The sequence below is a fragment of the Petromyzon marinus genome, chromosome 80 (assembly GCF_048934315.1).
Source record: "Petromyzon marinus isolate PM22_M1 ecotype Great Lakes invasive population chromosome 80, UKy_Petmar_22M1.pri1.0, whole genome shotgun sequence".
NCBI lineage: Eukaryota > Metazoa > Chordata > Hyperoartia > Petromyzontiformes > Petromyzontidae > Petromyzon > Petromyzon marinus.
In genome coordinates this window covers 11,073,215-11,088,989 of record NC_133746.1, presented here as the reverse complement: position 1 = coordinate 11,088,989, position 15,775 = coordinate 11,073,215, and the positions used below count along the sequence as shown (strand labels likewise).

General features: G+C 49.4%; 1 protein-coding gene across 1 annotated transcript in view; it reads left to right on the top strand.

The window, feature by feature from the left end:
- The first annotated feature begins 347 nt into the window (after positions 1-347).
- Positions 348-15,775, top strand: part of LOC116958660 (IgGFc-binding protein-like) — a 93,844-nt gene continuing 78,416 nt past the window's right edge. Inside the window, exon 1 of the mRNA XM_076057297.1 lies at positions 348-626. Coding sequence (XP_075913412.1) covers positions 480-626 — 147 coding nt within the window. The 5' untranslated portion in view covers positions 348-479. The remainder of the gene's footprint in view (positions 627-15,775) is intronic.

Genomic DNA, 15,775 nt, shown 5'->3' with positions numbered 1-15,775 from the left:
GTGTTAGTATATGTGCAGTGTTAGTCTATGTGCAGTGTTAGTCTATGTGCAGTGTTAGTCTATGTGCAGTGTTAGTCTATGTGCAGTGTTAGTCTATGTGCAATGTTAGTCTACGTGCAGTGTTAGTCTACAAAGACACCTACACACCTACACATACACCTACACACGTACATTCCCAACCACCAACACACCCACCCACCCACACAACAACCCACCCACCCACACAACAACGCACCAACCCACCCACCCACACAGCGATGATTCATTCACGGAATGCTGACTCGGCACCCCCCCCGTGCCCACAATCTGTATATAAGTGCGATCTCCTCCACCTGTCAGCTCAGGTATCTCTACGCATTCCTCTCGCCGCGAGACGATCGTCCGTCACCCCCGTCCACCCGCGACCGCGTCTCCCTCTGACCCTGTCACCCATCCCGCGCCGCGTCTGCGTGATCGAGGCCTCCACGGCGGTGATCACCATGAGGCTCTCGTCGAGCGTCCGCCTAGGGCCTCTCCTCCTCCTCCTCCTCCACCTCGTCCTCCTCCTCGTCCTCGTCCCACCGGGATCCGAGGCCACTCATCTGCGCGGTGGGACCATCTCGTGGAAGCAGTCAGAGGGTGACCAGGTGATGCCCGGCACTCACGTGCGAGCGCTCACCCACAATCCTCGGGGCTTTACGGTTTGAAGCAATCTCTGGGGGTGGGTTTTTTGATGATTTTTCAATTTTTTTTTCATTCATCTTTTCATCACGAGTTGGCTCATAATTGGCCTTGCACAGAGACACTGAGCCAGAATTGCAGAGATTCTGGGTTCAAATCCTGGGTCTGGGGCTCTCTCAGGCGGGGTTCATAATGGACGTGTCAGAGACACTGAGGCAGAGTTGAAGAGATTCTGGGTTCAAATCCTGGGTCTGAGGGCTTTCTCAGGGGGGTTCATAATGGCCGTGCCAGAGACACTGAGGCAGAGTATTGCAGAGATCCTGGGTCCAAGTCCTGGGTCTGGGGGCTTTCTCAGGTGGGTTCATAATGGCCGTGTCAGAGACACTGAGGCAGAGTTGCAGAGATCCTGGGTTCAAGTCTTGGGTCTGGGGGTTTCTCAAGGGGGTTCATAATGGCCGTGTCAGAGACACTGAGCGAGAATTGAAAATATCCTGGGTTCAAATCCTGGGTCTGGGGCTCTCTCAGGGGGGTTCATAATTGCCATGTCAGAGACACTGAGGCAGAGTTGCAGAGATCCTGGGTTCAAATCCTGGGTCTGGGGCTCTCTCAGGCGGGTTCATAATGGCCTTGCACAGAGATACTGAGGCAGAGTTGCAGAGATCCTGGGTTCAAGTCCTGGGTCTGAGGGTTTCTCAAGGGGGGTTCATAATGGCCGTGTCAGAGACACTGAGGCAGAGTTGCAGAGATTCTGGGTTCAAGTCCTGGGTGTGGGGGTCTCTCAGGGGGGTTCATAATGGCCGTGTCAGAGACACTGAGGCAGAGTTGCAGAGATCCTGGGTTCAAATCCTGGGTCTGGGGCTCTCTCAGGCGGGTTCATAATGGCCTTGCACAGAGACACTGAGGCAGAGTTGCAGAGATCCTGGGTTCAAGTCCTGGGTGTGGGGGTCTCTCAGGGGGGTTCATAATGGCCATGTCAGAGACACTGAGCCAGAGTTGCAGAGATCCTGGGTTCAAATCCTGGGTCTGGGGTTTCTCTCAAGGGGGGGGGAGGGTTAATAATTTACCGTGTTAGAGACGCTGAGCGAGAATTGAAGAGATCCTGGGTTCAAATCCTGGGTCTGGGGCTCTCTCAAGGGGGTTCATAATGGCCGTGTCAGAGACACTGAGGCAGAGTTGAAGAGATTCTGGGTTCAAATCCTGGGTCTGAGGGCTTTCTCAGGGGGGTTCATAATGGCCTTGCACAGAGACACCGAGGCAGAGTTGCAGAGATCCTGGGTTCAAGTCCTGGGTCTGGGTGTCTCTTTCTCTCTCACAGGGGGTTCATAATGTCATGCCCGATTCCGCTGAGACCCTCGGTTCAAGGCTCAAACCCTGGGTCTGGGTGTCTCTGTCTCTCTCAGGGGGTTCAGAATGCTCTGTCACGGACACTGAGAGCCAGAGTTGCTGAGGGTGGATGCATATCTGAAACGGGCGCGTTTGACATTTGCAGTCTGAAATGTCAGTGTTTAACAGAGGTTCTGTTATGAGAATCGGTTTTCCCCTTTTTTCTGGCAACAAAACAGCTGTGTTAAGATGTTAAAACACCAAACTGAAACCTTTTACGAGAGATCATGTTAATGCATTGACCACAACACCTGTGGTCAGAATGCAAAAAACAAAAAACATACTCTGATAACTAATGTGGCATTGTCCTTGAAACCGATTGGTCTACACCAGAGACGGCTTTCTTTTGAGCCTCGTCTCAAAACGGTGTTAGACCAGAGTGGGTGAGTGGTTGGCTGAGTGAGTGGGTGTGTGGATGAGTTGGTGGGTGACTGGGTAATTGAGTGGGTGATTGAGTGGCTGACTAAGAGGGTGAGTGGGTGGGTGGGTGATTGAGTGGGTGAGTGGTTGGCGGAGTGAGTGGGTGAGTGGCTGGGTGAGAGGCTGGGTGAGTGGCTGGGTAAGTGGCTGGGTAAGTGGATGGGTGAATGCGTGAGTGAGTTGGTGGGTGAATGTGCGGGTGAGTTGGTTGAGTGAGTGGGTATTTGGTGGGTTAGTGGGTGATTGAGTGGGTGACAAAGAGGATGAGTGGGTGGGTGATTGAGTGGGTGAGTGGTTGGCTGAGTGAGCGGTTAAGTGGCTGGGTGAGTGGGTGGGTGAGTGAGTTGGTGGGTGAATGTGCGGGTGAGTTGGTGAGTGGGGGGAGTGAGTGGGTGTGTGGATGAGTTGGTGGGTGAGTGGGTAATTGGGTGGGTGAGTGGGTGATGGAGTGGGTGACTAAAAGGGCGAGTGGGTGATTGAGTGGGTGAGTGGTTGGCGGAGTGAGTGAGTGAGTGGCTGGGTGAGTGGCTGGGTGAGTGGGTGGGTGGGTGGGTGAGTGGGTGAGTGCGTTCGTGGGTGAATGTGCGGGTGAGTTGGTGAGTGGGGGGAGTGAGCGGGTGAGTTGGTGGGTGAGTGGGTAATTGGGTGGGTGTACTGGGTGGGTGAGTGGGTAATTGGGTGGGTGATGGAGTTGGTGACTAAGAGGGCGAGTGGGTGGGTGATTGAGTGGGTGAGTGGTTGAGTGGCTGGGTGAGTGGTTGGGTGAGTGAGTGAGTGAGTTGGTGGGTGAATGTGCGGGTGAGTTGGTGAGTGGGTGAGTTGGCTGGGTGAGTGGGTAATTGGGTGGGTGTACTGGGTGGGTGAGTGGGTAATTGGGTGGGTGAGTGGGTGATGGAGTTGGTGACTAAGAGGGCGAGTGGGTGGGTGATTGAGTGGGTGAGTGGTTGAGTGGCTGGGTGAGTGGTTGGGTGAGTGAGTGAGTTGGTGGGTGAATGTGCGGGTGAGTTGGTGAGTGGGTGAGTTGGCTGGGTGAGTGGGTAATTGGGTGGGTTAGTGGGTGATTGAGTGGTTGGCTGAGTGAGTGGGCGATTTGGTGAGTGAGTGAGTGTGAACAGCCACTGAACAATCACCCATCACCCCCCCCCCCTCCCCGGGGCTCTGAGATATTTGCGATAAGAATGCGGCTTTTCGTGCCAGACTTCCAGAACCCCCCCAAGGGGATGGGATGGTGTTGGCGGAGGGGGGGGTGTGTGGGTCTGGTCGTGGTGAACTCGAAGCGATAATGACCATCCTCACGGCGTCTTAAATCCGACCGCTGAGCAAGCATCTTTAGAGGCACGTCGGAATCACCCGGGGATTCGGGGGTGGGTGGGGAGGGTGGGTGGGGAGGGTGTGAGTTGCTGGGGCTGGGGGGGGTTTAGCGTGCAACTTGCGTCTGTGTCGTCTACCCAGGCGGAGATCCATCAACCCCTCGGCCCCGTGTAGCCGGTAACAGAACGTTGGGGCTAGCGCTGTTGAGCCAGTAGCAGCGGCACCTATGGATAGGTGAGGATTTTGTTGTTGTTGTTGCTTTTATCAGTTTCGATTTTGTTATTTTTTATTTTTTTTTATTTTTTTTCGTATTGTTTTCAATTTGTTATTTTTCTTTCCTTTTTATCATTTCATTTCAGTAGAATTTTGCGGCTTTTATATTTACGTGAATTTTTCCGAAAGAAGCAATAATATGATACTATGAAAAGGGCTGAACAAATGACAAGATTTCAAATCGAATCGAAATCGATCGCTATTTTGAAACGATGCGATGAGCAAATCACAAAGGCTGCGATTTTTTTTTTAGCGATTTGAAAAGTCCTCTAACTTTCTTATTAGAATTGTTTTTATTTTTTTATTATTATTATAACTTTATTTATTAAACTTAACAATTGTTGCGAGTGGGTTGAATGTGTTTCAATTAAAACATTTTAATAAATCCATGTTGGAATCTTGATTTGAAGCTTTCGTGACTGCAGAAATCCCTCCACAGCAGCAACAACAACAACAACCACCGTCATTGGCCACTGGGTGGTGGCGACGTCACCACGACGCCTGTGCCAGGCTAGGTGCACGTTGAGGCCACGTGAAGCGTCGAACGCCCGCCGGCAGGAGGTCACGGCGGGGTCGAGGCGCACAATCACACACACTCACACACTCACTCACACACTCACACACACTCACTCACACACACTCACACACACTCACTCACACACACTCACTCACACACACTCACACACACTCACTCACACACTCACACACACTCACTCACACACACTCACTCACACACACTCACACACACTCACTCACACACACTCACTCACACACTCACACTCACTCACACACACTCACTCACACACTCACTCACACACACACTCACACACGCACACTCACACACTCACACACACTCACTCACACACACACGCACACACACTCACTCTCACACACACTCACACACACACTCACTCTCACACACTCACTCACACACGCACACAACAACAACAACAACCGCCATTCGCCACTAAGTGGCGGTGACGTCACCACGACGCTTGTGCCAGGCTATGTGCACCCTGAGGCCACGTGAAGTGTCGAACGCCCGCTGGCAGGAGGTCACGGGGCAGACCCAGCAGGTGCCACGGGTCGACTGACTGAGATGACTGGCTGGTGCACCACCTGTGCCCCCTACTGTGCCAACCTGCTGTGCTTTAGCCACCCGGCGCTCCGCTCGTTGTTGTGAGCGTCGCTCCTCCGCCCTCCGTTGTTGTTGGAGGGCGACTACCTCCAACTGCCCAGTAGCAGCGTCCTTCACGAGCCTCCTCCACAGAAGCCGATCTTGACACCGCTGGTACCAGTCATCGGCAAGTCCACTCAGCTCCACGTCCTCCTGTACCACATCACTCCATCTCTTCTCTAGCCCGTGCCGCGCCCCCTTAGCCCCCTCAATCCGGCCGAACAAAAGCTGTTTCGGCATGCGGTGGCTGGGCATGCGGGCTACATGACCCAGCCAACGCAGCCTTGCCTGCCAGAGGAGCTCACGAATGGGACCATGCCCAGATCTTTCAAGGGTTTGTGAGCTCCTCACACACCTACCCACTCACTCACTCACCCACCTACCCACTCACCCACCTACCCACTCACTCACCCACCCACCTACCCACTCACCCACCCACCTACCCTCTCACTCACCCACCCACCTACCCACTCACTCACCCACTCACTCACCCACCTACCTACCCACTCACTCACTCACCCACCCACCTACCCACTCACTCACCCACCCACCTACCCACTCACTCACCCACCCACCTACCCACCCACCTACCCACTCACCCACCCACCTACCCACTCACCCACTCACATACCCACTCACACACCCACCGACATACCCACTCACTCACCCACCCACCTACCCACTCACCTACCCACCTACTCACTCACCCACCCACATACCCACTCACTCACCCACCCACATACCCACTCACTCACCCACCCACCTACCCACTCACTCACCCACCCACCTACCCACTCACTCACCCACCTACCTACCCACTCACTCACCCACCTACCCACTCACCCACCCACCTACTCACTCACCCACCTACCCACTCACTCACCCACCCACCTACCCACCCACCCACCTACCCACTCACTCACCCACCCACCTACCCACTCACTCACTCACCCACCTACCCACTCACCCACCCACCTACCCACCCACCTACCCACTCACCCACCTACCCACTCACTCACTCACCCACCCACCTACCCACTCACTCACTCACCCACCTACCCACTCACCCACCCACCTACCCACTCACCCACTCACCCACTCACCCACCCACCCACCCACCTACCCACTCACTCATCCACCCACCCACCTACCCACTCACTCACCCACCCACCCACCTACTCACCTACCCACCCACCTACCCACTCACTCACCCACCCACCCACCTACCCACTCACAGGAGTTACTACACACAGACCACTCACACTGGGATGGTGCGCGCAGAACGCCACGGCGTTGGAGACGTTCTGCCGCGATCATTCGGCCACCCCCGACATTGGCAGAGCCGCCGCTTAGCCCTCAAGTCTCGCAGCAATCGCCGCTCTCAACTCGCTCCTGTATATTCTTTGGCTCTTTCGGTTAAAAAAATAATTATTGAATAAAAATAATACAAATAAAATATAAAATAAAAACCATAGCGGTTTTTAGAAATAAAATAAAAACCATAGTGCTATTTAAAAATAAAATAAAAACCATAGTGGTTTTAACTTAGTGGTTTTATTTGTATTATTTTTGTTAAATTCATTATTCTTCTTCTTCTATCTACGTGACTTTACCGAAAGGACACAAGGAAAATTAATTCCGGCAGTCACGAAAGTTTTAAGTCGAAATCGCTCCTGTAACTGTGCATTTTTACTGAATATACGAACTTCCATAATGGAGGGGGGTTTTTATTGGTGGGGGGGGCGGGCGGGGCGGGGCTTAGATCGCGTCAATGTAAATGCGTTGTGTCGCTAAACCCGTCGCCACACGACGCGGCCAATCAGTAAGAGGGGTTTGTGTCACGTGAACAGAACGTGGCGCCAAAGGCGTTACAAGTTGCAGCGCTACACCGCTTGTGTGTTGGAGAGTTGAGCCCGCGACAAACGCTTGCCATGCAAGTAACCGTGACGTCTCGCCGGTGATTACAGCAACAACAGCAGCAACAGCAGCAGCTTCAGCAGCTGGCTTCATCAGGCGATGAGCCAGAATTGTGAAGGAGTCCTCCTGTTTCAGTCGTAAAGTTCAACTCATCGTGTTGATCTGAGAATATGAAGTGCCTTTCATCGGTGGGCTTATTCACAGTTAATCAACATACAGCGACTCCAGAGATACTGCTCATAAGTCGATTTGTTGTTCGTAAGTCCAACTTTACTCCCATCGGTTCCAAACGTGTTGCACGGCACGTACGATAAACACGGGGTATTGCTTTAAAAGTTGTATAATCTCCTGTAGATGTAGATGCCACTGGTTCTTCACGTTCTGCAGATGTAGATGTCACTGGTTCGTCACGTTCTACAGATTTAGATGCCACTGGTTCTTCACGTTCTGCAGATGTAGATGCCACTGGTTCTTCACGTTCTGTAGATGCCACTGGTTCTTCACGTTCTACAGATTTAGATGTCACTGGTTCTTCACGTTCTGCAGATGTAGATGCCACTGGTTATTCACGTTCTGCAGATGTAGATGCCACTGGTTCTTCACGTTCTGCAGATGTAGATGCCACTGGTTCTTCACGTTCTGCAGATGTAGATGCTACTGGTTCTTCACGTTCTACAGATGTAGATGCCACTGGTTATTCACGTTCTACAGATTTAGATGCCACTGGTTCTTCACGTTCTGCAGATTTAGATGCCACTGGTTCTTCACGTTCTGCAGATGTAGATGCCACTGGTTTGTCACGTTCTGCAGATGTAGATGCCACTGGTTCTTCACGCTCTACAGATGTAGATGCCACTGGTTCTTCAAGTTCTGTAGATTTAGATGCCACTGGTTCTTCACGTTCTGAAGATATAGATGCCACTGGTTCTTCACGTTCTGTAGATGCCACTGGTTCTTCACGTTCTACAGATTTAGATGTCACTGGTTCTTCACGTTCTGCAGATGTAGATGCCACTGGTTATTCACGTTCTGCAGATGTAGATGCCACTGGTTCTTCACGTTCTGCAGATGTAGATGCCACTGGTTCTTCACGTTCTACAAATGTAGATGCCACTGGTTCTTCACGCTCTGCAGATGTAGATGCCACTGGTTCTTCACGCTCTGCAGATGTAGATGCCACTGGTTATTCACGTTCTACAGATTTAGATGCCACTGGTTCTTCACGTTCTGCAGATTTAGATGCCACTGGTTATTCATGTTCTGTAGATTTAAATGCCATTGGTTCATCGCGCTCTGCAGATGTAGATGCCACTGGTTCTTCACGTTCTGCAGATGTAGATGCCACTGGTTATTCACGTTCTGCAGATGTAGATGCCACTGGTTCTTCACGTTCTGCAGATGTAGATGCCACTGGTTATTCACGTTCTGCAGATGTAGATGCCACTTGTTCTTCACGCTCTGCAGATGTAGATGCCACTGGTTCTTCACGCTCTGCAGATGTAGATGCCACTGGTTCTTCACGTTCTGCAGATGTAGATGCCACTGGTTCTTCACGCTCTGCAGATGTAGATGCCACTGGTTATTCACGTTCTACAGATTTAGATGCCACTGGTTCTTCACGTTCTTTAGATTTAGATGCCACTGGTTCTTCACGTTCTGCAGATGTAGATGCCACTGGTTTGTCACGTTCTGCAGATGTAGATGCCACTGGTTCTTCACGTTCTACAGATTTAGATGCCACTGGTTCTTCACGTTCTGCAGATGTAGATGCCACTGGTTCTTCACGCTCTGCAGATGTAGATGCCACTGGTTCTTCACGTTCTGTAGATGTAGATGCCACTGGTTCTTCATGCTCTGCAGATGTAGATGCCACTGGTTCTTCACGTTCTGTAGATTTAGATGCCATTGGTTCTTCACGTTCTGCAGATGTAGATGCCACTGGTTCTTCACGCTCTGCAGATGTAGATGCCACTGGTTATTCACGTTCTGCAGATGTAGATGTCACTGGTTTGTCACGTTCTACAGATTTAGATGACACTGGTTCTTCATGTTCTACAGATGTAGATGCCACTGGTTCTTCACGTTCTGCAGATGTAGATGCGACTGGTTATTCACGTTCTGCAGATTTAGATGCAACTGGTTCTTCACGTTCTGCAGATGTAGATGCCACTGGTTCTTCACGCTCTGTAGATGTAGATGCCACTGGTTCTTCACGTTCTGCAGATGTAGATGCCACTGGTTCTTCACGTTCTGCAGATGTAGATGCCACTGGTTCTTCACGTTCTACAAATGTAGATGCCACTGGTGCTTCACGCTCTGCAGATGTAGATGCCACTGGTTCTTCACGCTCTGCAGATGTAGATGCCACTGGTTATTCACGTTCTACAGATTTAGATGCCACTGGTTCTTCACGTTCTGCAGATTTAGATGCCACTGGTTATTCATGTTCTGTAGATTTAAATGCCATTGGTTCATCGCGCTCTGCAGATGTAGATGCCACTGGTTCTTCACGTTCTGCAGATGTAGATGCCACTGGTTATTCACGTTCTGCAGATGTAGATGCCACTGGTTCTTCACGTTCTGCAGATGTAGATGCCACTGGTTATTCACGTTCTGCAGATGTAGATGCCACTTGTTCTTCACGCTCTGCAGATGTAGATGCCACTGGTTCTTCACGCTCTGCAGATGTAGATGCCACTGGTTCTTCACGTTCTGCAGATGTAGATGCCACTGGTTCTTCACGCTCTGCAGATGTAGATGCCACTGGTTATTCACGTTCTACAGATTTAGATGCCACTGGTTCTTCACGTTCTTTAGATTTAGATGCCACTGGTTCTTCACGTTCTGCAGATGTAGATGCCACTGGTTTGTCACGTTCTGCAGATGTAGATGCCACTGGTTCTTCACGTTCTACAGATTTAGATGCCACTGGTTCTTCACGTTCTGCAGATGTAGATGCCACTGGTTCTTCACGTTCTGCAGATGTAGATGCCACTGGTTATTCACGTTCTGCAGATGTAGATGCCACTTGTTCTTCACGCTCTGCAAATGTAGATGCCACTGGTTCTTCACGCTCTGCAGATGTAGATGCCACTGGTTCTTCACGTTCTGCAGATGTAGATGCCACTGGTTCTTCACGCTCTGCAGATGTAGATGCCACTGGTTATTCACGTTCTACAGATTTAGATGCCACTGGTTCTTCACGTTCTTTAGATTTAGATGCCACTGGTTCTTCACGTTCTGCAGATGTAGATGCCACTGGTTCTTCACGTTCTGTAGATGCCACTGGTTCTTCACGTTCTACAGATTTAGATGTCACTGGTTCTTCACGTTCTGCAGATGTAGATGCCACTGGTTATTCACGTTCTGCAGATGTAGATGCCACTGGTTCTTCACGTTCTGCAGATGTAGATGCCACTGGTTCTTCACGTTCTGCAGATGTAGATGCTACTGGTTCTTCACGTTCTACAGATGTAGATGCCACTGGTTATTCACGTTCTACAGATTTAGATGCCACTGGTTCTTCACGTTCTGCAGATTTAGATGCCACTGGTTCTTCACGTTCTGCAGATGTAGATGCCACTGGTTTGTCACGTTCTGCAGATGTAGATGCCACTGGTTCTTCACGCTCTACAGATGTAGATGCCACTGGTTCTTCAAGTTCTGTAGATTTAGATGCCACTGGTTCTTCACGTTCTGAAGATATAGATGCCACTGGTTCTTCACGTTCTGTAGATGCCACTGGTTCTTCACGTTCTACAGATTTAGATGTCACTGGTTCTTCACGTTCTGCAGATGTAGATGCCACTGGTTATTCACGTTCTGCAGATGTAGATGCCACTGGTTCTTCACGTTCTGCAGATGTAGATGCCACTGGTTCTTCACGTTCTACAAATGTAGATGCCACTGGTTCTTCACGCTCTGCAGATGTAGATGCCACTGGTTCTTCACGCTCTGCAGATGTAGATGCCACTGGTTATTCACGTTCTACAGATTTAGATGCCACTGGTTCTTCACGTTCTGCAGATTTAGATGCCACTGGTTATTCATGTTCTGTAGATTTAAATGCCATTGGTTCATCGCGCTCTGCAGATGTAGATGCCACTGGTTCTTCACGTTCTGCAGATGTAGATGCCACTGGTTATTCACGTTCTGCAGATGTAGATGCCACTGGTTCTTCACGTTCTGCAGATGTAGATGCCACTGGTTATTCACGTTCTGCAGATGTAGATGCCACTTGTTCTTCACGCTCTGCAGATGTAGATGCCACTGGTTCTTCACGCTCTGCAGATGTAGATGCCACTGGTTCTTCACGTTCTGCAGATGTAGATGCCACTGGTTCTTCACGCTCTGCAGATGTAGATGCCACTGGTTATTCACGTTCTACAGATTTAGATGCCACTGGTTCTTCACGTTCTTTAGATTTAGATGCCACTGGTTCTTCACGTTCTGCAGATGTAGATGCCACTGGTTTGTCACGTTCTGCAGATGTAGATGCCACTGGTTCTTCACGTTCTACAGATTTAGATGCCACTGGTTCTTCACGTTCTGCAGATGTAGATGCCACTGGTTCTTCACGCTCTGCAGATGTAGATGCCACTGGTTCTTCACGTTCTGTAGATGTAGATGCCACTGGTTCTTCATGCTCTGCAGATGTAGATGCCACTGGTTCTTCACGTTCTGTAGATTTAGATGCCATTGGTTCTTCACGTTCTGCAGATGTAGATGCCACTGGTTCTTCACGCTCTGCAGATGTAGATGCCACTGGTTATTCACGTTCTGCAGATGTAGATGTCACTGGTTTGTCACGTTCTACAGATTTAGATGACACTGGTTCTTCATGTTCTACAGATGTAGATGCCACTGGTTCTTCACGTTCTGCAGATGTAGATGCGACTGGTTATTCACGTTCTGCAGATTTAGATGCAACTGGTTCTTCACGTTCTGCAGATGTAGATGCCACTGGTTCTTCACGCTCTGTAGATGTAGATGCCACTGGTTCTTCACGTTCTGCAGATGTAGATGCCACTGGTTCTTCACGTTCTGCAGATGTAGATGCCACTGGTTCTTCACGTTCTACAAATGTAGATGCCACTGGTTCTTCACGCTCTGCAGATGTAGATGCCACTGGTTCTTCACGCTCTGCAGATGTAGATGCCACTGGTTATTCACGTTCTACAGATTTAGATGCCACTGGTTCTTCACGTTCTGCAGATTTAGATGCCACTGGTTATTCATGTTCTGTAGATTTAAATGCCATTGGTTCATCGCGCTCTGCAGATGTAGATGCCACTGGTTCTTCACGTTCTGCAGATGTAGATGCCACTGGTTATTCACGTTCTGCAGATGTAGATGCCACTGGTTCTTCACGTTCTGCAGATGTAGATGCCACTGGTTATTCACGTTCTGCAGATGTAGATGCCACTTGTTCTTCACGCTCTGCAGATGTAGATGCCACTGGTTCTTCACGCTCTGCAGATGTAGATGCCACTGGTTCTTCACGTTCTGCAGATGTAGATGCCACTGGTTCTTCACGCTCTGCAGATGTAGATGCCACTGGTTATTCACGTTCTACAGATTTAGATGCCACTGGTTCTTCACGTTCTTTAGATTTAGATGCCACTGGTTCTTCACGTTCTGCAGATGTAGATGCCACTGGTTTGTCACGTTCTGCAGATGTAGATGCCACTGGTTCTTCACGTTCTACAGATTTAGATGCCACTGGTTCTTCACGTTCTGCAGATGTAGATGCCACTGGTTCTTCACGTTCTGCAGATGTAGATGCCACTGGTTATTCACGTTCTGCAGATGTAGATGCCACTTGTTCTTCACGCTCTGCAGATGTAGATGCCACTGGTTCTTCACGCTCTGCAGATGTAGATGCCACTGGTTCTTCACGTTCTGCAGATGTAGATGCCACTGGTTCTTCACGCTCTGCAGATGTAGATGCCACTGGTTATTCACGTTCTACAGATTTAGATGCCACTGGTTCTTCACGTTCTTTAGATTTAGATGCCACTGGTTCTTCACGTTCTGCAGATGTAGATGCCACTGGTTTGTCACGTTCTGCAGATGTAGATGCCACTGGTTCTTCACGTTCTACAGATTTAGATGCCACTGGTTCTTCACGTTCTGCAGATGTAGATGCCACTGGTTCTTCACGCTCTGCAGATGTAGATGCCACTGGTTCTTCACGTTCTGTAGATGTAGATGCCACTGGTTCTTCATGCTCTGCAGATGTAGATGCCACTGGTTCTTCACGTTCTGTAGATTTAGATGCCATTGGTTCTTCACGTTCTGCAGATGTAGATGCCACTGGTTCTTCACGCTCTGCAGATGTAGATGCCACTGGTTATTCACGTTCTGCAGATGTAGATGTCACTGGTTTGTCACGTTCTACAGATTTAGATGACACTGGTTCTTCATGTTCTACAGATGTAGATGCCACCGGTTCTTCACGTTCTGCAGATGTAGATGCGACTGGTTATTCACGTTCTGCAGATTCAGATGCAACTGGTTCTTCACGTTCTGCAGATGTAGATGCCACTGGTTCTTCACGCTCTGTAGATGTAGATGCCACTGGTTCTTCACGTTCTGCAGATGTAGATGCCACTGGTTCTTCACGTTCTGCAGATGTAGATGCCACTGGTTCTTCACGTTCTACAAATGTAGATGCCACTGGTTCTTCACGCTCTGCAGATGTAGATGCCACTGGTTCTTCACGCTCTGCAGATGTAGATGCCACTGGTTATTCACGTTCTACAGATTTAGATGCCACTGGTTCTTCACGTTCTGCAGATTTAGATGCCACTGGTTATTCATGTTCTGTAGATTTAAATGCCATTGGTTCATCGCGCTCTGCAGATGTAGATGCCACTGGTTCTTCACGTTCTGCAGATGTAGATGCCACTGGTTATTCACGTTCTGCAGATGTAGGTGCCACTGGTTCTTCACGTTATGCAGATGTAGATGCCACTGGTTATTCACGTTCTGCAGATGTAGATGCCACTTGTTCTTCACGTTCTGCAGATGTAGATGCCACTGGTTTGTCACGTTCTGCAGATGTAGATGCCACTGGTTCTTCACGTTCTACAGATTTAGATGCCACTGGTTCTTCACGTTCTGCAGATGTAGATGCCACTGGTTCTTCACGCTCTGCAGATGTAGATGCCACTGGTTCTTCACGTTCTGTAGATGTAGATGCCACTGGTTCTTCATGCTCTGCAGATGTAGATGCCACTGGTTCTTCACGTTCTGTAGATTTAGATGCCATTGGTTCTTCACGTTCTGCAGATGTAGATGCCACTGGTTCTTCACGCTCTGCAGATGTAGATGCCACTGGTTATTCACGTTCTGCAGATGTAGATGTCACTGGTTTGTCACGTTCTACAGATTTAGATGACACTGGTTCTTCATGTTCTACAGATGTAGATGCCACTGGTTCTTCACGTTCTGCAGATGTAGATGCGACTGGTTATTCACGTTCTGCAGATTCAGATGCAACTGGTTCTTCACGTTCTGCAGATGTAGATGCCACTGGTTCTTCACGCTCTGTAGATGTAGATGCCACTGGTTCTTCACGTTCTGCAGATGTAGATGCCACTGGTTCTTCACGTTCTGCAGATGTAGATGCCACTGGTTCTTCACGTTCTACAAATGTAGATGCCACTGGTTCTTCACGCTCTGCAGATGTAGATGCCACTGGTTCTTCACGCTCTGCAGATGTAGATGCCACTGGTTATTCACGTTCTACAGATTTAGATGCCACTGGTTCTTCACGTTCTGCAGATTTAGATGCCACTGGTTATTCATGTTCTGTAGATTTAAATGCCATTGGTTCATCGCGCTCTGCAGATGTAGATGCCACTGGTTCTTCACGTTCTGCAGATGTAGATGCCACTGGTTATTCACGTTCTGCAGATGTAGATGCCACTGGTTCTTCACGTTCTGCAGATGTAGATGCCACTGGTTATTCACGTTCTGCAGATGTAGATGCCACTTGTTCTTCACGCTCTGCAGATGTAGATGCCACTGGTTCTTCACGCTCTGCAGATGTAGATGCCACTGGTTCTTCACGTTCTGAAGATGTAGATGCCACTGGTTCTTCACGCTCTGCAGATGTAGATGCCACTGGTTATTCACGTTCTACAGATTTAGATGCCACTGGTTATTCACGTTCTTTAGATTTAGATGCCACTGGTTCTTCACGTTCTGCAGATGTAGATGCCACTGGTTTGTCACGTTCTGCAGATGTAGATGCCACTGGTTCTTCACGTTCTACAGATTTAGATGCCACTGGTTCTTCACGTTCTGCAGATGTAGATGCCACTGGTTCTTCACGCTCTGCAGATGTAGATGCCACTGGTTCTTCACGTTCTGTAGATGTAGATGCCACTGGTTCTTCATGCTCTGCAGATGTAGATGCCACTGGTTCTTCACGTTCTGTAGATTTAGATGCCATTGGTTCTTCACGTTCTGCAGATGTAGATGCCACTGGTTCTTCACGCTCTGCAGATGTAGATGCCACTGGTTATTCACGTTCTGCAGATGTAGATGTCACTGGTTTGTCACGTTGTACAGATTTAGATGACACTGGTTCTTCATGTTCTACAGATGTAGATGCCACTGGTTCTT